This window comes from Manis pentadactyla, chromosome 7 (assembly GCF_030020395.1).
Source record: "Manis pentadactyla isolate mManPen7 chromosome 7, mManPen7.hap1, whole genome shotgun sequence".
NCBI lineage: Eukaryota > Metazoa > Chordata > Mammalia > Pholidota > Manidae > Manis > Manis pentadactyla.
The window spans coordinates 138,237,895-138,259,943 of record NC_080025.1 but is presented as its reverse complement, the minus strand read 5'-3'; the positions used below and the strand labels follow the sequence as shown (position 1 = coordinate 138,259,943).

The 22,049-nt window shown below is 44.9% G+C and overlaps 2 protein-coding genes across 3 annotated transcripts in view; both read right to left on the bottom strand.

Moving 5' to 3' along the window:
* CLCN1 (chloride voltage-gated channel 1) overlaps positions 1-1,450 on the bottom strand; it is a 29,987-nt gene extending 28,537 nt beyond the window's left edge. The window contains exon 1 of the mRNA XM_036926195.2: positions 1,194-1,450. Coding sequence (XP_036782090.2) covers positions 1,194-1,373 — 180 coding nt within the window. The 5' untranslated portion in view covers positions 1,374-1,450. The remainder of the gene's footprint in view (positions 1-1,193) is intronic.
* A 4,253-nt stretch (positions 1,451-5,703) lies between these two features.
* CASP2 (caspase 2) lies at positions 5,704-21,634 on the bottom strand. 2 transcript variants are annotated; one of them, XM_036926131.2, is made up of 11 exons: positions 21,392-21,632; positions 18,713-18,863; positions 18,250-18,417; positions 18,031-18,112; positions 17,361-17,455; positions 16,926-17,102; positions 11,987-12,115; positions 11,747-11,837; positions 8,379-8,528; positions 8,103-8,212; positions 5,704-7,938 (listed from the first exon to the last, which is right to left on the bottom strand). In XM_036926131.2, exons 1-11 carry the CDS (start codon positions 21,463-21,465, stop codon positions 7,807-7,809), a joined length of 1,359 nt encoding a protein of 452 aa, XP_036782026.1. In that variant the 5' UTR covers positions 21,466-21,632; the 3' UTR covers positions 5,704-7,806. The 2 variants fall into 2 exon arrangements, with proteins under 2 accessions (XP_036782026.1, XP_036782027.1); XM_036926132.2 differs by lacking the exons at positions 5,704-7,938; positions 8,103-8,212 and adding an exon at positions 11,601-11,661 and having other exon boundaries at positions 8,414-8,528; positions 21,392-21,634.
* Positions 21,635-22,049: the final 415 nt, after the last annotated feature.

Genomic DNA, 22,049 nt, shown 5'->3' with positions numbered 1-22,049 from the left:
CCAAACTCCTCTTCTTTGGTTTCAAGGCCCTGCAGAAACCAGCTCAACCCTAATTCCCAAATTTACCTCCCAGTCCCAACATGGAGCTTCATGAGTTTGCCTGGTTTCCTGTCACTGGGAAGGGCCATAACTGCACTTTTACTCAGACTGTTATCCCACCCAGAAATGACTACACACACACAGGGGAGAGAGCACAGAGCCACAGAGGGATCTTTCTGCCCAGCCCCAGTCTTCCAAGGCCGGTCAGGCCCCACCTTCTCTATGAAGTCCTCTCTGACTGACCATTCAAGTCTCTCCTGACTTGTGTCCCCACCTCACAACTGGTTCCCCAGGGCTGCTGTTCACTGGGACTGAGGCGGGGGTCTCCTTACCCCCAGTGCTGAGGTCGCCTGCCCAGCCCACCCCTGGGGTTCCCAGCCGCCCGCCTTAGCCGGAGCACTCTGCTTTCCTGCCCTCCTGACTCATTGTATCGCTTGCACTCCGGATGCTCATCTCACTCACCATGACCTGTGTGTCTGCGACAGTCTCACCAGCTTTCCTTTCTTGTGACCTCCGGTCTCCCCTTTCCTAGATGTCCACAACCCATCAGTCCTCACTGCTGGACAATATTGATCCCTGGCCATACGTTAGTTCCCAAGACCCTCTTGCTGGGAACATCTCTGCACCTGGCCAGGTGCCCACACCTGACGGGTTCTCACATGAGCACTCTTCCCACCTGAGTATTTCCATTTCTTCTGCTCATTTTGACCCTGGGATATCTTTGATCACTAATAGGCAATTCAGTCCATTTTCTCCACTTATCCAAATTCTCTCCTTTTGCCTCTGCAGAAGTGTTTATCTGTGTGTGTTCTGCCGAAGGTCGGGGAGGGAGAAATCTGGCAGTGCCCGCCAGTGGTGAGGGTGTAAGAGAGCTCACACACAGAGGTGTGGGCTCCTACACCAGTCCCCTCACGTAGGTTATGTAAGCACAAGCTCGTCCTGCTCTCCCATAGGATTCATGTATCCTGTTAGCCAAGGTTACATAAATGCCAGTCGGTGGTGAGTGCACCTTGAGCTCAGTCTAACCCTTCAAAGGATTTGCCTATTTTGAACACATTACCACGCACTCTTTTTACTGAAAGTAACACTGCTCCCTCTTTTTACCTAATTCCTAATTTCCCCCAACTCACCACCCCCTGCCCATAGGACTTTACCTGTGTGGGGTGGGCGTTGGGACGGAGGCCTGCATCCTTCCAGAGCCTGTGCTGGAGGCCTCCATTCTCGGAGGGCAGTCCGTAGCTGGTGCAGTGCTCAAAGGGCATATACTGGTACTGGGGGGCACTGCCCCACCAGCTTTGTTCGCCTCCATGCCGCTGGGACCCAGACGGCTCCATGCACCCTCCCTGGCCAGGCCGTGGCCTGCCTGCCCCCGTCCTTCCCCCAGGACAGCTCCTTAAGCCAGTCCTCTTGCCTGTCCTCAAGGCGTCTGGGGCAGCATGCCCACCCCCCGCTATTTATAGCCTTCTCTCCATCACATGACCCCCCCCCAGTGCCACATCTGATCTGCTTGGGGTCGAAGCAGGTGTGAGAGCGGTGCGGGGGAGGGTTGGGGAGAACCTGCAGGGCAGCCCCACAGGGAATTCCCTCAGTAAGGCCAGCAGAGCCATCCCCCTCCCTAGTCACTAGGAGGCTTCAGTCCCAAGCCTCTAGCCCCTCTACACATCATTCAACCATGAGGAAAAGCTGCTCAGCATGCTCTCAAACCTGTGCTCCCCAAGGGCTGCTCTGCACCCACTAAGCACCCAGCTTTTGTTCAGTGTATGGAGAGTTGGGGGTGGGCTGCTGGACAGTGACTCGGCCTGGAAACACCGGACAGTAACTCACCTGGGAGAGCAAGCGCTGCTTCTCTGCCACCTTCCCCCGTTGGGCTGGTCTCAGCTCTGCATCTACCCAAGGCTTAGTTAGCCGTCATCTGTGGCTCCAGCTCTCCCAACCTGATTTTGCTTCCTCCTCCAGCTCTGCCTTTTGTGTCTGCAGAGGCTGCTAATAACGCTTTAGTGGCACCCCCTTAACCCCACCCTCATCACCCAGGGTGTGAGCACAGTGGGAAGCAGGGGTAATGGCCTTCCTCCCACTTCCCAGACCCTATTTGCCAGCCACACCAGCCACCTGGATTTATAGGGCGGGACTGAGCTTCCACTCTACTGTGGGGTGCCCACCGTCAGGGCAGGTTAGATGACACGGGACAAGGGCAGCTGGGCCGGGGGCACAGGGGAGGCAGGCAGCGACGAGAGCGTTTCTCATGTTGAGCCCGACACACATAAAAGATGACAGGGAAGTACTTCTGCTCTTCTTCTCCTTTCAGGTCAATAAGTAAGATTTGGCCAAGGCCAAACTGCCCTTTCTGGCATCACTTTTTTTTTTTTTTAAACCAATTTTCCTGGGATGTTCTTTCCTTTGTGGACTCCTCACTAAAGAAGAAAAGGAATAATAAACATGAGTCATTGTGTAGTGTAGGATCCATTACTACGTGGGGTCATTTCATGACAGTCCAAGTTCAGGGACTGCAGAGCAGGGACACCAAACATCTGGTCTACAATTAATTTTTACCTAGGCTGGATGGAACTCTCCAAAGCGGGTTGCAAGATGGATTCCACTGAAAGCATCTTTTCTAACATAAATCCTACAAGCCTGAAGGCCTCTAATCACCCACAAAGTTCCAAATGTGTGATGACTGAGGGACTTAAGGTAGATTCTCTGCAGGCAGAAAATAAGCAGAGATCTAAGGGGTTGATGTGAGAGGAAAATAATACTGTGTTAATAAACAGCCCAGAGTGAAATGATATTCTTTGGGAGCTTCAGAAACCGAAAGGATTTTCACTTGTTTATAGAGTATGGCTCTCCTGAGGGCAGCCAGTTTCTATAGGGACTTGGTAATCCCAAGAGACAAGTATTTAACACAACTAGTGTTTCTTCACTACTGCTGAGAAACTCAGGTCCTGGCTGTTTATGGATTCCAAGACTTGCAGGCAGAGATCAGTGGGACTGGGAAAACCCTCAAACTCTACTAAACCAAGCAGAAGTACCAGCTGCAATCCTAAAAACCAGATTCCGAAATTAGGCAGGTCAAGGAAATCTATAGCTGCTCATGTTGGAGGGGGAGGATTTGAGGGTAATTATCTTGAGTTTGAGATTAGAAATAGTTAAAATGTATAGGTTATCATAGTGGAAAACAAGAATATCAAATGCAAATGTCCCTGGGTACAGTGCTTAGGTTCTTTTTTGGATGGCCAAAGGTGCATTTCTGGAAGTTCTGCACAAAGCCTCACAATTTGGAAACAAATTCGCGAGCGTGCATGTATTCTGTAAGATATGTATATTGTATAAGACATGCTTTCTCATAGGGTTTTAAATAGATCTTTTTGGGGTCCATGATACTCAATATCTGCTTATGGAGTTGCTACTTGAAGGAAGGCTGTCAAAAATGACCACATGGGACGTGTAGGGAAAGCCTGTGTTGGGGTGCAACGTGGCTGTGAGTGAGCCAGACCTGTGGTATCCCCACATCAAAGCATCAACTTTCTTCCATTGCTTTCAGACCACCTCTTCAAATGTGACCTCCCCAACCCACTGGACAATAAATGCACCATCACGTTTTCAGTCATCATTTTCCCTCTGCACATCCAGCCTAGCATGGCACTCCAGCCACCTACTTTCTGAAATTTCAGGCCAACTGCAACTTCCTCTGAACGCTTTCTCTTTGTGGCTGTGCTCACTGGTCGTCGTTTCTCCTCTCTTCCTTACTGGACCTGGCCATCCCTATCCTTTACACATCTTAGTCCCTTCGCTGGCCGTGCATGTAAGGCTTTCCTGATAGCATTGACAGGTCTCTTTCTCCCTCTTCTGGTTTTTTAAACATGATGCACTTTCCCCTGTTATCTACCTACCTCGAGCTAAGACAAACTAAAGTCTGGTCTCAGGCTCATTCTCCCAGCTCACTGGGAAAAATCTATAGCCCAAAACAGTGAGGAAAAAAAAAACCCTCATGTTAGGAAAGTTACAGAAACAGTACTAAGAATGCATACTCAAGCTTGACACATTCCACATCCTGGCCTCAGTTTCCTTAGAAAGGCAATAACGAGGGGGTTATGGAGATAAAAGAAGGCATCCAAGAAATTTACCATAGTGTTTGCCCCTACAGTAAGCACTTAACATTAACTTGCATTAAACAAGTGCATTCTGTGAGATAGTTAACAATTATCAAGCTTTTGTACTGCGTTAACACTGTGTGATTTACCACGTTATCACCACATTCAATCCTCATAGGGACCTTTCAAGATAGAAACAATTTTCCTCATTTTTAGATAAAGGAGATGGAGGTTCGGCATGGTTAGGTACTTTAGCCAAGGTTTCCCAATATCTCAACAGGCGGAGCCAGCATTCAAAATCTATTCCAGAGTCCATTCCCTTAAAGCCAAATGATAAAGTGTCTGTGCCTCATTTTCCTCTTCTGAAAAAAATGGGAAAATGACTACCTCATGGGGCTGTGGGGGGCCAGGTGGTAAAGCTCCAAGTGACCCCCCCAGTTGTAGCAGTTACGATGTCTACCTCCTCAAGCTAGACACCTTCCCTCTTCTTCCCTTAGAAGCACAGCTCTGCTCTGACAGCCCACGTTCCATTTCCTCCAGCTTTCCTCTCCCTACTAGAGGAGGCAGGATGGGGCGGGGCAGCCGCCGGCTCAGGATGGGGATAATTTTAGCAGAGAATCCCCTGGCAGAGGTAAGCAGGGGGAAGGGAAGGGAGCTATGAAATTCAACCTGACACCCTTAGTCAAGGGCGGGGGTGGGAAGGACATGGAATCCAGCTGAGAGAGAGAAGCTGTTTCCCCAGTTCCCAATACCACACCTCCAAAAAGCTTTCCTCTCCCCAAAATGGGTACTTACGTCACTCCCACTATTCCAGCAATTTCTTAACCTCTCCTTAGAAGACTTTGAATCCCTCCCTTCTTTGAGGATACCCCACTTTTTGTTAAAGTACAACCAACCAGTTTCAGTCTGCTTCTCATGCCTTTTCGCCCCAATGTTCTTCTTCAGCCCTTCCCCTCCTTCCGATGACATGCTTCAGCTCAACGTAACCTCTTTTTGCTCTTTCTCCTCTGCATTCCTCAACAACCTTTTCCCAGGTGCCACAGATGCTTTGCACAAAATTTCCCATCTCTTGCTAAACTTCTGTGGGCCATCTGCACTTGCCTCTCCAGGGACCCACTTTAGATACACTGCACTCCACAAATTTTCAATTTATGCAGGCCACAGTGCTCTAGAACTCTTTTACAATCTATACCCACCCAGGAAAGCCTTAAATCCAACTTGGACCATATGAATTCTATAACCCTTATCATTTTCCTATTCTAGCCCAATCGGGTTCTCCAGCCGCCATCCCAGAATCTAATCTAGAACCAACACTGCTTGCTAATGACTCTTTCACCGTATCTGATGATGAGAAGTCCCTGTGCTAACCATAGTTTGGGCAGCTGCCTGTGGCCACGACGAGAAGGGCCTCTACTTGTATACAGAACAAAGATCACACACAGCTACAAAGAAAGAAGGGGTGTTTAGCTCCGGGTACACCTTGTGAGGGGATGAGTGATGTTCTAGGGTGCTAAGGAAATCAATGTACATGGGCTTCAGAAGATGAGCTACAGAACAGATGTCAGACACACAGCAGTAATAAATACGAACATTTATTTGGCACCTGATGGCAATACAAAATCCTGGCAGTGGGAAGTAGAAAGGTTCTATCACCCAAATACTTGCATGATACTGACTGGCAGCAAGTCCCTGAACCACCCGGCTCATGGAGTAACTGTTCACGGAGCACCTGAACTACTACAGCCCGACCACTGTGCCAGGCACCACAGCGGATGTGGAGGAAGTTGTCTCACCCACGACATCTGTGTTCAGGCGCTATTAATACCAGTGGATGAATGAAACACAGAAAAACATATACAGTAGAAAAATTAAATTGTGTAAATTGCCAAAAGGGAAATTTTGTCCAGAAGAAGATTCTAGCTAGGGTTGTTTTCTTCCTTCCTTCACTCAACCAATATTTCTACAGACCTACCGTGTGCCAGGCACTGGGTACATACTGTTGAACAAAAGACAAGGTTTCCATCCTCATGGAGCATACACCTCGCAGGGGAGAAAGAAGTGGACAAGTGAAGCAAGCAAACATGTCATAATAAATTGTGAGAAGTGCAATGAAGGAATTAAACAGGATGTAGTAATAAAGAAACACAGGAGAAAATTAAAGAGATAAATGGCCTGGGAAGACCTCTACAAGAAAGTAGCATTCAAGCCAAGATTTGAATAAAGAAGCCAATCAAACCATGTGTGGTGAGAGGTGGAGCTAAGAAGACCCTGGAAAGTGTCTGCATTGGTCCAGGACAGGAAAGGGCTCAGGAGGTTTGAGAGACAGAGGAAGCCACTGCGCTGTGACTCAAGAGGGAAACCAGGACTTACTGAAGTTCAAGGGGAAAGCAGGGTCCCTGCAGACCAAAGTAACAAGTTTGGATTTTATTTGAGGTGCAATAGGAAATCACAGGGTTCCAAGCAGGGAGTGACACGGTCAGATTTGTATTTAGAAACCAAAACCCAAAATCTGTCACACAGAGATTAGACAACGGAAGTAAAAAGGAGGCCTTAAAGAGCAGGCAAGTTTCACAGAAGCACAGATTAAGGCTTCTAGGGTAAACAAGTAACATGTGAAGCAAGAGCCTCCCTGAAATGGAGACACATGTGAAGGGGAAACAGGCACTATAAAATCAAAAGGGGACTGGGTATTGAAGCAGAAAGCAGGAACAGGTACTACACTACATCCTTGAGCAGTCAAATGACCCAATTAGGTGGTATTTTAGATAGATTTGGTGGCAGCAGGAAACAGGATGAAATAAAGGGAAAGAGGGAAGAAACAGGAAGCAGGGAGATAACAGTGAGGTACCTTTTACAGAAAGGACATTTCAGAGCAAAAGGTGACAGGTCACAGAATATGAGGAAGCAAACCATTCTTATCTGCCTCTGCTGACACACTCCTGTTTTAGTAACCAAGCTCAGAGAAAGAACAACCAATTAAAAAGATCTTTGGAACTTCCATGGACAAAGTTCAGTCAGTTACAGGTGCAAGGCATCAAACCTCAAGCTCTGTTGGACTCCTTGAGCCCAGAGGAACTAAGGGTGATGTTGAAAGACTGGTGTTGAAAAGGTAGCCTTGCGGTAGGATAGGGATGCACGTGTCACTTCCACACACACAGCAGTGTCACTAGACCTACTTGCCCTTTTGAAGCCAAATGAAAAATGCCTCCATTAAATCAGGAGACCTTCCAAATGTCCACTCTGAAGACAAATGAGGCTGGGATGTGAAGGAAAGCAGGAGATGACCTCTGAAGCACCTTAACTAATGTAATAAAAGCAATTACCAAAGTGAAACCTATAAAGGTCCTGGGGCAGGAAGTGAACACAAACATCGAGGAAATCCACATGCCCTCTCCCCCTAAAATGCTGTGTTCATAACATCATTCACCAGGTCCCTCTGTTGCAGCCCGACACTCCCGGTGACGAGTCCTGCCAGAGACGCCCTACAGGGAGAGCGTCACAGAGGGGCTGGCCTGCAGTCCTGGACTTCACGGCAGAGATGATGGGCGTGGGAACAAGCCTGGGAGAGTCCCAATCCCTGAGGGGGAAGAACAGAAACCGTGCATCCTGAAGATAAGAGGCTCTACCACTCCTCCTGTGGTCCCGTGGCCTCCATCCAGCGGGGATGATGAGGATGGCATCACGTGGGAGGGTGTCCTGGGAACAGATAGAGGTGACGGCACAGAGTGCTGCAGTACTCAGACATCTCCTTGCAGCGGTGGAACTCTGTGCCAGGGGCGTAGCCTTCACGCTCCTTGATAAGTGCATTCACCTGGAAAGGAAGAAATCAACGGTCCAAAGTCTGCAAATCAGGTGGTTTCATCATCCCAGCATAACAGCAAGGGTAGAGAGACTATGAAAAGACAGTGCAAGGGAGGAGGATGGTAGAACACTGGAAATGCCAAAGGTTTACTGGGCCAGACTGAGCCAACTTACCTGCACAAGCATATCAGCCACGTGCATGTTACAGGCCCTCTCAGAGAACACTTGAGTGAGGGCCTCAATGTACCAGGAACCCCGTTTGGTGTTTCGCATGGCGGCAGTCCCTGCAACCAGGACAGAGTTAACTAGTGTGAAGGTCACAGGATACCCATGTACAGCCGATGTCCTAAACTAGACTTCCATGGCACCTTGTACCCTCCTCATCAGAGAGCCCAGCATGAGAAGTCCATGTCTTAATCTTTTGGATCAGTCTTTCAGAACTCGTAATACCTCTGAGGCAGGCGTAGCCACAGATCATGTCTGAGCGAGTGGGCAGGCGCATCTTCAGCAACCCCTCTTTGCCAGCATCACTCTCCTCACACTCGGGGAACCTGGTATGGTTCTTTCCATCTTGCTGGTCAACCCCACGATCTGTTTCATCTGTGGAAAGGCAAACAGAATGGACAAAGATGTTATTTCCTCCCATCTCTCTTGGGCCTGTCCCAGGGAAGCCCAAGTTCCCTACAACCTTGATTGGGAAGAGCCATTTCCAGTGTTGCCTCCAACCTATGGCTGATGAATTAAAAAAAAAAAAAATCATTACTCCCCTTCCTCTCTCCACGTCTCCACTGCTCAGGGGGTGCCCACTACAGGCCAGGAACCACACTCAAGTATATGCACAAATACATGGTCTGAGCTTTATCCTTTCTGTGTAAGACAGGAAAAGTGCTGAATCAAACACTCCTTCATAAACAGACCTAAAAATGTCATGCCCATGATTCACTTGGTCAATTAGCAATATCCCTGGAAATGAGGGTGTTTTTTACATTGCATACACAATAAAATGCAGATACATTTAATTATTATAAAAAAGAAAAATTAAAAACCAAAAATATGATCACCACGCATGCCTACATAAAAATTACAACCTCATATCTATGTATCAATAAAAAATTATAAAACTAAGCATAATCAGCTACTTCCGAGGTGACTTAAATCCCTTACTACTTTGTTTACTAATTTCATAAGCCCAAATTGTAGCAGGCATCCAAAACTTAAGAAAAGGAAACTTAAAATTGGAATAATTTGACTTTTTCTCCCATATAATTGAAAAAGAACCCTATTACTCAGTTTTAACAGTAGTTTCTCAACATGCCCTGAGTACATGCCCAGCCTCTTGAACCAGGCCTTATCTATCCCAGGCAAATAGTTTTGATGATGATGTTCTATTTTGGGGTGCACAGGGGTGTGCTCAGGGGAAAGCGAGATGGGAAGACACACAGATCCACACACCAAAGTCAGGAGTACGCTCTTTTATGGTATTTCTCGCTCCATGTCATCTTCAAGAGAGCATAAAAGGAAAGAGAAGCTCGAAGAGCTGCGGGGAAAGCGACCAGGACTCACTGATCCAGTAACAAGTCACTAAGCACCTGCTATGTGCCAGACCTTCTTCTGTTTTAAGCCCTAGTCATGTATCCCTACACAGTCAAGAAAAGGCTCTTGTCCTCATGGAGCGCCAGTGTGGGAGCCGGTCAGCGGGGGCACAGGGTGGGGGGCACTCTTTACAGACATCAGTTATATTCACTCAATATGAGAGAAGACAGGTGAGGTCAAATCTTCAAAGGAACACTGGTCATCTCTTGAAGGATTTAATTTTAAGAGAGAAAATTCAGAACACTCCAGAATAGAGCAATTTCTCCCTATTCAGATCTAATATCATACTTATCTCTGAATGTAGGAGGAGAAAGTGATCACAGATGTCTTTCACTTAATTTTGCTGCTCATATTAAAGGAAGTAGGCTAAGCTGAATGTGTTCTTAAAGAGAAAGAAAACTCTTCTCTTTACTTATACCTCCAGACCTATTAATCAGTAAATGTTATTGGTTCTTTCTTCACAATATTCCCCTTATCTGTTTTCTCTATTACTGCCACAATTTTTTAGGCTGATTAATTTTCATCCATTCAATATTTACTAAGTGGCACCATGTATCAAGTAGAGCTCAGGGCCTGGGGATACAGCTGGTGAATAAACAAGCACATTCCTGCTCTCATATAACCTATTCTTAGCACACCTCCCTGCCATGGTACTTGCCCTGACGAAAAAAATTCACCCCATCATTTCTTCTTGAGCTCCCAACAGCTCCACACTATCTTTTGTAAGTCTACGATCTCAGCCATGACTAAAGGTTTATGACCAGAGGGATTTATGTCATGGACCAGCCATATAGTACATACTTAACACAGATGCTCGGTTTTTAAACCAGATCCAGGCATCCTTATGGCCCCACACACCATGACATGGCGGGGGAGGTTTTTTTAATGTCGGTGTGCTTCCTGCTCCTTTCCTGAAGGTCCCTATCTACTACCCTATACCTGTGTAAATCCTATCATTCTGGGTTCCAATTAAGCCTTTACACAACCTCTTCAAACCAAGCTGACTTAAAATGATCTATTCCTTAGTGTTTCCTCCTGTCTGCAGTCTGTGTCACTGACTTCACCCTTGATTACTTGGAGCCTTTCAACTATTCTCAAGCTACTTCATGTGTATTTGCTTTATTATCCCAGCAACTGGTAGGTTCTTTAGAGATACCACATTTTCTTCTGCTTTTGTGATAGTACCTAGTGTAGTCCCAGTCATGTTATAGAACTTTAATAAATTATATCTTTTTAGTGATATTACGAGAGTAACAGAATTAACCATTTCCATCTGTTGAACATGCAACACATAAAAAAAATTTGAATGTTAGGATGAAGTGACCTTTAAGTCAAACTGTAAAACCCTTGAGGGCACTGATCATATTATAACAGGCATAGCCAGAGATTTTTGTGGCTGTACTGAGCCTGAGACTGTGCTGAGTCCTTCATTAGTATTATTTCATTTAATCATCACAAGTAGGTCTGATGATAACCTGTATTTTATATCAAGGAAACAAGGTGGAAGGACATTAAGTAAATTCTCTTAACATAACTAACTAACTAGTCAGGAGTACAGTCAGAATGTGACTCCCGAGATTGAACTTTCAATGATCAGTTTTCCTCCAGGATGAGAAGCACGGCTGCACGTCTTCTGAGCCTAGTGTCAGAGTCCTGGCTATTCAAGGGGTAAAACCCCTTATGAGAAAGAGGAGAATGGAAGCAGCTCATAGAAAACTAAGAGCCAAAGGCTGACATGGGGCTTTTGCACTGCTACCTGCATGGTACGTGAATGATGAAGAGAAGAAAGAAGGCAAGAATGGAGTGTAGATGAAGAGAGAAGAGGAGAAAGAGAAAGGGGGGAAAGAGATGGAAAGGGCAAAGAGGAAGGGTATAAAGTGAGAGGGATAGGAAGAACAGATAGAAAATCCTGAACTGGAACGAGTAACAAAAGGAAGTGTACCAGAGTTAATAAGCACAGGAGAAGAAGAATTCTCAGGAAAGAAGGCAGAGGATATGGCGGTGCACAGAGAGCTGACCAACCTGAGAGCCATGGGCTTCCCAAGTCCCAGCACACCCCATGCATCGGGAGACACTTACAGAGCAAGAGAGGCGGTGGCAGCAGTGAACAGAAGGAGGTGCCCAAGGGATCCAATAGCACCTGAGAGGAGCAAACAGTAAAGTGAGAGCTGGTGGGAGGCCGCCCAGGAGCCACCACCCGGGTGCTGGTCAGCCAGGGCACTCACCTCCACGGCAGGCCTGGATGAAGAACATTTTCGGCTTGTTCTGTAGGCTTGGGCAGTTGGCATTGTCAAAGAGCCGAAAAATCTCTTGCAGCTGCCAGAAGGAAACAGGGAAGAAGGGGGGGTAAGTAGACAGTAGATCTCCTGAGTCCTGTGTACACAACAGCAGCCATCACCGGAGAGACAGGCAGGCAGATGAAGAGACCTGGCCTCCACAGCTGCCAGCCACAAGATAACACGCACCTGAAGCAGTCTGCCATCCACACCATAGACGCCGCCCTCCACGCCATGAGACAGGAGGGCCACTATGCAGGAGTCAGTGACACGATGAGCAGGTAACTGGGCAAAATTCTGAAGTTTCTCTTGCATTTCCTGTAGGAAAGACACTTGTTAGTGCTGTTTACTGTGGTCAGCACCAACATAAGCTTTCCTTTGGTGTTTGAAACCCTAAGCTATTAGAAGATAAAATGTTTTCTGTACATTACTGTGGTCAATAACAAGAGAAGTCAGAGACCCTGTGAGAGGCTAAAAAAAGCTATTGACTCACACGACTTCAGACACAGAATTCTGAATATAACTTCACGAAATTCAGACTCACTGAAATATGTTAAGAACTCCTGGCTAATCATGAACTAGTTTATCCATTCCCCAATCATCAACCAGATACTTCTTTAGAGCATATATATACATATGTATATGTACAACTGCCACCAGGTGAGCTGTGAGTATCACACTTACCCAGCCACAAGAAAATAAACTGTCCTGTGACAAAGAGCTACCAGGATCACCATAATAATAGAGAATAGCAGTACTTCCATGATGTTTTTGTCTGAGACTAAGTTCCCAGAGACAGAGATGAAGACTATATGAAACGCTTTGTTCAGGAAACAGCACATTGTACAGAGGATCTGAACAGGGCCATGACTATATACATGGGCTACAGGATCTGACAGAATGAGGTTAGACGCCTGGGTTCATAAATTAGAACAAGTTACTTAGCCTCTCAAGGCTCTAATACCCATTTTATAAGAAGATAATTGAGAGTAAATTTTCTCCAAGTTTGTGAAGATTAAATGAGATACTACATAGAAAGAGCTTATAACTATGTCAAGCACATATTGCAAATATCTGCCATTACAATAATACACACGTCTAATGAAGAGTAGCAATGTTGTCAGTTTTACAAAGAAACTTAGTACTGGTCAACCTTGTAGTCCAACTTAAGACTCATTTTTCTTGCATTAGGTTGCCACACATGGATATCAGTCTACCTTAAGCATCTGGCCCACCCAATGCAAAGTTGTACTGTATCAATAACAGGAATCTGACACAAATTGTTAAGCCTCTGTTTCCCTCTACAACTCAAAATGTCTTGCTCTGAGATGAGCAGAGAGAAAACAAGTTCATTTTACTATGAATTGCTATGGAATATAACAAAGCTGGATCTGCTAACTAGGCAGAACAGTCACAACACACACACATCTGATGATACCACAGGGAAGCCTACTGGCCTAACACAGTGCAGTGACTCTTGAAGTGTGGTCCCTATTGCAGCACCTGGGAACTTGCAGGAATGCCAGTCTGCGGCCCAGCAAACTGTGGTTTAACGAGTCCTCCAGGTGATTCTGATGTGCTAAAGTTTGAGAAGTACTGATCTATTTATTTGGAATATTTGTTTGCAAATGAGACTCAATTATATAAAAGACTTGAGAGCCTGCAACTTAACTGGAAAAGGAGAAACTGGCTTTGCTGAAGAGTATGTATACTTCATGGGCAAACAGAAGTCCAATATTCCAAAATATTGGAAATATTAAGGTTATAAGATACCCAAAATACATTGATTTCAAGAATATATAATCTCAAGAGAAAACTTAAGTATGACTGCTTCTCTGGAGTTGAGTATAATAGAATTTAACATATAAAGGAAATAAAAATATATGATTGGCACCTACTCATGAGCCTTTTGAACTCAGTGAGATTATTAGGTTAGTAAATAGAGAACAATAAAACCCAGATTTGTAACTGAATTTAATGACTAAACCATTCAATAAAGGGGGGATATTCATTTGCGAGAATTTTTCCAAAAGTAGACCAGCTTGAAATAGGATCTTTAGATTTATTTCAGATAAAACAACAGTACTTCTATCAATTGGAGGGTACTTAACTCTAGCATTTGTGTTTTTGGCTGGGAGTTAGAAGACACAAGAAGAGGGATGAACCTATGAACCCGCTGAAATTATATGCAAACTTTCGTGGGAAGCTGCCTTTTCTAGGAATGACCCATAGCTTGTCCCTACATTTTCAAAGCAGTCCGAAAACCAAATGCAAGTTAAAAACCCAATACAATGTGGTAAAAGGAAACTTGCCACTTTAAATTGTGTATTGTTTCCTAATATATGACAAATCACAATTTTGGAACTAGTAACCTCATGAGATGCAATGAAAAGACTGATGAGAAACAGAAAAACTGAAAACCTCCGAGAGTAGGGAGATACCAGAATGCTTTCCAGCACCCTTCTCTAAGCTACACTACTTCTGATTTTTAAGTGGATTATTTCTAAAGTCAAAAAGGTGTAAAGGCTGGGAGAAAAGAGGATCCTACTTTTTTGGTTCTCTTTGCTCCCAAATAATTATATGATAAAAGAATTGAGTCTCTTGAGAAGTCTTGCCAGTAAGAAAGCATTGCATGCAGATGCCCAGTTCACCAAGTTATCATACTCATTGTAACTACTTGGTTTTAATTTTAACTGAGTGTTTGGCCACTGTCAGTAATTGATTCTGCAATGTCCTCCTCACATTTTTTAAATCTCCAGAGCTCAGGATTAGGCTTCAGGGAAGGTTATATCCCAAGGTTCAGTCTGAAGCATTTGCTTTTGTTACTCTAATCACTTAGTCAAAGATCTCATACTCTCTCATTGGAGTATTTCTCCTACACCAGTAATTCCACCTTAACGTCTGTGGTTCTGACTTTCTCTGAGACCCTCAATTCCGTGTGTTTCCCATCTTCCTCTGTATGCAGTCACTCACTCATCAAGCATTGATAGTACAATCATGCCGTTATACCATTTCCATATATATTCTTTCCCTTTTGGTCTGCTATCTTGTCCAGGCCCCCACTTAGTACTGGCATTATGATATTAACTCCAAACTGGATCCCCCTCAACTGGCCTCCACTTCATTCTTTACAGCAGTGTCACAGCCATCTCCCTGAATCATCACTGTGAGTGTACCACCTTTCTATTAAGAATTACTGATGATGTTCGAATGTCAAAACAAGGAAGTTCAATTCCTCTGAGAAGACATCAAGGGCCTTGTGCATTCTGGTCCTTTTATCTCCAATTTTATTTTTGGTCCTTCTTTGCCCCAGGCATTTGGTTTGCCTACTAGGCCTCTGACATCACACACTCATTTCTTGTCTGTATGCTCCACTCCCTGCCTAGGATCCCTTCACCATTCCTCTCTGCTTTAGTGGCTTCTATCCTTCAAGGGCAGCCCAAGTGACCCCCTTCATTTATCCTTCTGACCATATCTCCCAGGCAACTGTTTCTCTTCACTACTGTAGAGGACACTAATAATCCTTAGTCCTTAGGAATGTAAGGGGACACACTTCCATTTTTGCTATGTCAAGCTTCCTCATCTGAGATTCCCTGAACTCAAGATACACATCTTGAAGTCTCTCTGGTGGCTAACAGTTGTCCCTGTCCCATTACAAGGTGCTCAAAACTTAACCACCACAACTGAGGTGCAGAATGATGTGGCCAGAGAATCATAATAGGTTCCTGGATTTACATCAGGTTTACCATAAATGGGAATGGTATTGTGAAGTGGGCTCAGGGCCCATCAAATATACTTATGTCTCTATAAAACAGTACTATATAGCCAATGGGGTGATTCTGGTTTACATCTTGAACTGTCAATATAAAATGCCTTCACAATTTTGTAAGAGTTAGAAAACCATGACACAATAAATTCCTAACAAAACAAACAGCTAGACCAAAACTTCTCAAGAAACATCAACTGCATTCTTTTGTTGGGTTACTTTCTAACAGTCCCTCTGTAAGAATTAGGGTGATGACCCACCCTTACTCCCTTTGTGCCCAGCAGGCTCCTCAAGAAAGCTTATAACGCCCTTGGGTGCTTGATCACTAAAGAAGCGGTGCCAGTCATGGCTCTGAAGCAAGGCTGGGTTCATTCCTTCGTGTGGGCAATTACTGGGAAGCTGGCAAAAACAGAGTGTACGTAATACCTGGATGCTTACAGGCAAAACTGGCCTTAACAAAAGCATATACAATCATTCTCACAGAAGCAAGATAGTTGAGACAGAAACACACTACAACGATGAAGACAAAATAAAGATTCCCTACCTCAACAGATCAAAGTGAATCTTCTAGAAGCTTTAATTTTACTATTGACATTCCCAGACTATTTGACTACTAGCAAGTTTAGTAAACTACTATTAATCTGGAAAGAAAATGAAGAATTACTATCAATTTACCAACAGGCTAGTATCAACTGCAAAACAGAAATACTCAAAGGTAACAAGATTGTTCAGTGCAGCTCGGTAACTGTTGTTACTGGGGAATAACATATAATGAAAATACTTATGATTTGCTGGAATCTAGTTCAGAAGTAATCTACCCTAAAATCTGTCTTGTGGCCACACAACGTAAGAATAAGGTAAGGAATTTCCTCATATGTTAACTCATAAAACTGCCACAAAATGGTATTTACAAGAATAACTGTAGCAAGCTTTCATTTGCAAGAATTTTATCTGCCAAAATAATCTTTTGAACAGTAACTGGACTTCTAAGTAGCAATATCAACCAAGAAGTAAATGTCCCATACCGTCCTGGGAGGCTCACAAATACCTTTTCTGAGTTGGTTGGGTGAATCTCAGAGTCTCATCTCCTAACTAACTGGGGATCCAGTTTCTGAACAAGTAAAAATGAGAACCCAACCCTGGACTATTATTACTCAACACTGAAGCAGCTGGCTGGCCCTATTTCTTTTCTGTTTTTTTACTAGACTGCCAGAAGAGAGGCATAACAGAGTGGGTAAAAAAGGAAGGAGAGAAAACAACTCGAGAAAGACACTCCAGCACACAGAGGGGCAGCGACTCTTTCTGGACCCAAAGTGTTGCCTGGCCTTCTCAGGTACACGCAGTGTTTCTTGTGTCAAGTACCTGTGCAGTCTGGTCAAGTAGAACATGGACTTTGTAGCCAAGGAGCTTGAAGAGGGTGACTAGGGTACTGTGGTCCACATCTCCTCCAGAGCGAAATTCCAGGTCTTTTTCTCCAGTGAAGTGCACATTGCTCAGCACAAGTGCCAGGCCACGAGGCCGAGACTGCAACCTATAGGCCTGGCAAAGGGAGGCCAATTAGACCATGAGCTTCCTGAGGAAGGAAACTAGGTGAGACATTTCAAGAAAACAAAGACATCACACTCTTTTTCTTAACCCCGTAAAGTTAATATAGAGAAATGCCCAGAGGAGACATTTGATCAACGACTTTAATGACTGATAAAGCAGGAAGGAAATGTATATGCAAACTAAGTTCGGATGCCCAGGAAAGGTACCCCATTTCCCAACTCTTTCCTCTTGCCATTGTGCAAGACTCACCAGCTGGCAGTGTGTTTGATAAAACTCAGGAGTACAAGGCTTCACCTGAAGGCAGGGAGGACCATCTCCGTTGTCTAGGGAGTGTTCCACATTATCTATGGCATAGAGAGCCGAAAAACTAGCCCACAATTCACATGTCAATCCTAGTACTGCATTGTAACTGAGGAGCTCTTCTGAATTAGGATTTTAATAACTACTGTTTTTGCTCATTCTCTTAATCTGTAAGATCCACAAGGGCAGAGACTTTATCTGCTTTTGCTCACTACTAGATCCTCTACACTTAGCCTCCATATAGTGTACTCAGCCCACTTAACAGGATATCTGATAAAAAGCCTTATTCTAATAATCACCAGGCTACTCAATTCACAGGCTAGTGGCCCCCAAGGTAGACTTTTCTCATTCTAAAATGACTCAGCTTTATAGAAGAGACAAACGAATCATGTGTAGAAATTTCTTGTGTAAGTTGCTTCAAGGGCCAATTACCATAAAAAATAATCTGTGATGGAAGGTAAATAGGCCCAACCAATACCCCACCTAAACTGTCCTACTGGTCTCTAGCAAATTCACTCATGGGACTATTCCCTGTGAGGGAAAATAGGTAGGTATCATGCTGGGGCAAAGTCAAGAAATGGGCAGTCAGTCTGTGGGCCCTTCATCCCATAATTCTCACCGGTAGACAGGCGGAGCTGCTTGTGAGGGGAACAGGACTCATACACCGGGAAAGGGAGATTCAAGTCGTAGTCACAGCTTAACTGTAAGAAATCAGGACCCACCATAGCAAGCCTTAGGGAAATTGTCCAGTCCACATAAAACTTTAGTTTCCCTTACTATCTCAAAAACCCCTTCCCACCAAACTAACCCTTCTCAACACGTGTCTAGGACTCCATACCGGTGGGAGTACATGCTGAAGTCCAGAGAGAGTTGTGAGCAACAGATCCTCCAGATGACCCTGCTTGGTCTCCCTCAGGGCCACACAGAAGGCATCAAAAGCCTGGGGACCCCTCTTGGGCAGCAAGTTGAGAAGTTCCACATTCTGGCCGAAACTGCCCACTTTGGCCTAAGATACAAGAATAAAACATGAAATCCTATGCACTTATCTGGCGATAATTCCATTTCTCCAGATGAGCTTCCTGGTAATAGCATCAACCATTTCAAGAACTCCTTTCACAGGAAAAATACATGATGGGGTAGAGTCCTTCCTATCTTCTTGAATCAGTATCTTTTGTTAAATGCTCCAGGATAGAAGGGCCATTTTCATTTCCTCAGTAGCACTCTGCATCCTTGCCATAATCATACTCAGTTCCTACTCCTACAACCAATTTATTTGGCTTTTATCTTTTGCCTCCAGATACCTGAATGTGCTCCCTCATTTCCAAGGTGATGATGTCCTTCTCCAGGAGGTGTTCTAACAGTTCACTCAGCAACATCTGTTTGGCCAGCACCACTCGGTTCTTTTTCAGGGCTTCCTGATGGTCAGGATGCATGCCACACACGCCCAATAGCCTATGGGTAAAAGGCGGAGAGAAAAGCTATGAAGTATAAGATCTGGCATAGAACAGTGGAATGGAAGAGGTGTGGGTAGGAGAACAAAAAGAACGTGACTTACAATAACCAATACTAGGCATACTTTATTGAATCTGGTTAAAATAAAAAAAGTACTAAGCAGGAACACATTGATCATAAGGAAATGATGTACTCTTTATGGAGTATATTCAACTGAGACCATCTTCTGAGATGAATGGTCTATCTAGGGGGTAAAATATCTATTTTGACAAGAATAATATACACACAAGCACACATGTTCATGAAAAGGAATATTTCTGCACACCAATTTCAGTTAAGAGATTATTCCAGAAAATATTTCATGTTACTTATATAGGCTGCTGAAAGTGATATAAATTTAATAATTTCATGGGTGAGGAATAAATAATATGATACAGTGGCAAAAATTCAAGCCAGTGGCCAGCTTTAATAAACAATAAATGAGACAGACAGATGTACCGACTCTTTCTAACATACTTATATCACTTATAACTATGTTTTTAAAAAACTTTTTCCTGAGACAAAATGACACTTAGAAATTATCAGAATCTGTAAGACCTGGGATAAGTAGAAAGTATGGCAGACAGTTGCAGTATGTGCACATCAGTGATGAACACAATCAGTGTAACCTGAAATCTTTAAAAGAGTTAAATAAAGCATACAAACGCTAAATTATTTTGGTAATTAATTTTATTTACTAGAGATATCTTTATTTCAAGGATTTCTTAGTTTTGGTTTGAAAGGAGACCAGCTTCTGTTTATGAACTAAAAGAATCCCATTTCCAATATATATCATCACTGTGCCTGGTTTATATACATCTAGAGCTTTCCAGCCTGATTAGTAAGTTTCTAAATACCTGAGAACAGTAGGGGCCTGATGGCAGTAAGACAGGGATACGGCAATAGTTTCAGTTTATAACTTAAAAACTCATTTAAAGATGCTTCCTGATTTCAAAGACGTTACAATGTGTATCTTAGAATCAGTGAACTACCATGCATTTATAGGATGGACCTGGCTTAACTCTAGATTAGAGATTTATACAGAGGAGGAAAAAGCAGTCTTGGAAGAGCTGAGAGCAACCTAAGAAGAGATTGTAAGGCAGAAGAAACAGTAAGACATTCTCAGCCATGAAAGCAGTCAATTTGGTTTAAATTTTGGGTTTAGGACAGTGATGTCTGAAACTCCATTTTAACTTCTTGTTTCTGTTCTATACTCATACGTGTGCTACCCCAGATCCTCTGTAAAAACCTGCTATATAACAACACGATCTACAGAAATAAAAAATCACCTTAAGAATCACCTTAGAACACACCGAAGTAGTAATACATGAACTCTGGTAAAAATAAGTGTCATTAGGCCAACCACAAGATAACATCACACATAGGTGGATATGCTGCGTATTTCCTTAGGATACATAATCAGCGGTGGAGCAGGTTCATGCAGGTTTCTTCCCTTAGTTTACTAGTAGCATTTTTTTCTCCTTAAAACTTTCTCTTCCCTTGGTTTTCATGACACCATTCTCTCCAGCTCCTCTCTCTGCTACTATGCTTTGCCTTAAATGTTGATATTCCATTAGGAACCCCCGTCAAAAAACCTCTCCCTATTCAATCTCATCCATACTCACAATTCACTGACTCCCAGCCTTTAACCCTTTAAAGTTCTAGACTTAAATTTTCAATCATTCATTAGGTTTCATCTGAAGAATAATCCACTCTCCACACATCTGATCCTCCCTGTATTCCACATGACCCAGAGTCCCAAATGTGAATTTTCCAAAAGTAACCACAATCACCTCGAACTTGAGAATACATCTGGAGAGGGAGGAGGGGGTGGGGAAAAGTACACAAAGGAAGTTCTAAAGTCGTGACTTTGTGTCCCTTTGCAGATCAGGGCTCCTAAGTCCTCCATTAATCTTCTAGGCCTGGACCAGAAGGCATTAAAGTACATTATCCCGGGGGATGTCTGCCATGAAATGATCTAATTGAGGCAAAGACACACTCGAAACCTTAGGAACCTCCGTGTCCTTTCAAAGTACTGAACGCCCGAAGCCTGTGTTAACTGCTTTGAAAACCTGGTCATCATATCCAAAGCGATACGGGTCATGATATATTCAAACCAAATCAAACGCACTTCAAGCAGAACCTCGAGGTCTGCAAGTCTCATCGGTTTTTAATAGAGCAAAGTTTCTCAGAAGGGGAGTCAGGGGAAAGACAGGGTGGAGAATCTACAAGAGACGCCGAGATTTGGCTCTCCTGGGATGAACAAAGCGAGCCTGTCTCTTTGCTCATGAGCCAAGGCTGAAGAGGAGGCCAGCCGCCGCGCGCCCCTCGCGGGCTCAGCCCTGCCTCCCACCCTCGGCAAGAAGCCATCGACACCGATGCTTCCAGGGACTCCGAGGGTGGGAGGGACTCCGAAAGGTGGACGCCCGAGACTCGCGGTCCCCACCCCCCGAGCCCCAGCAAGGACCTCGGGGACCCTCGCCACTCACCTGCGCCCTCTGTCAACGGCCATTAGCCCCTTTGAGTGGACGGCGGGACAGGCGCCCGCGCTAGGCGCCGCCATCTCCCACTTTCCCCGGACTGTTGCCGCACCACCTACAACCCAAACAAACCAAGAGCCGCTACTTGCTCCGCATCCCTCCCCCTTCCGCCGGCCCTCAAGGCGTCTGCGCGTTACTTCTCTAGTTCCAGCCCGACGCTGAGCTGACCGCGCCTCCGCCGTCGCCGATGCGTGCGCAGGCGCAGAGACGGCCTGGTGGGAGTCAGAGAGCGCACCCGGCGGAAAGGGAAGGGGCGGGGCGCGAGCGAGGCGCTGCCGCGTCTTACGCGGGAATACGATTGGTTGTCGGTTCCCGCGGAAATCGCGGCTCCCGCCCCTGCGCCTCTCAGCCCGCCTCACCCAACTATTGCTAGAACTTTGTCAAGACGGGTGTGGCCGTGCTTATCTTTTTATTGAAGTCGAACTTTGGGGCCAGGGTAAGGAGATGAGCACTACAAGGCGCTGGACAGCCGCGCAATGAATGAGGGCCTGAGTTGGGGCGCGCGCACCCCTGAGGAGGGTGGGTCAGCGATGGCTGAGCAGCTCCTAGTGGCTAAACCCTACATCACAGCCGCAGCGCAGGATTCCAGAAAATCTGGTGTTGGAAC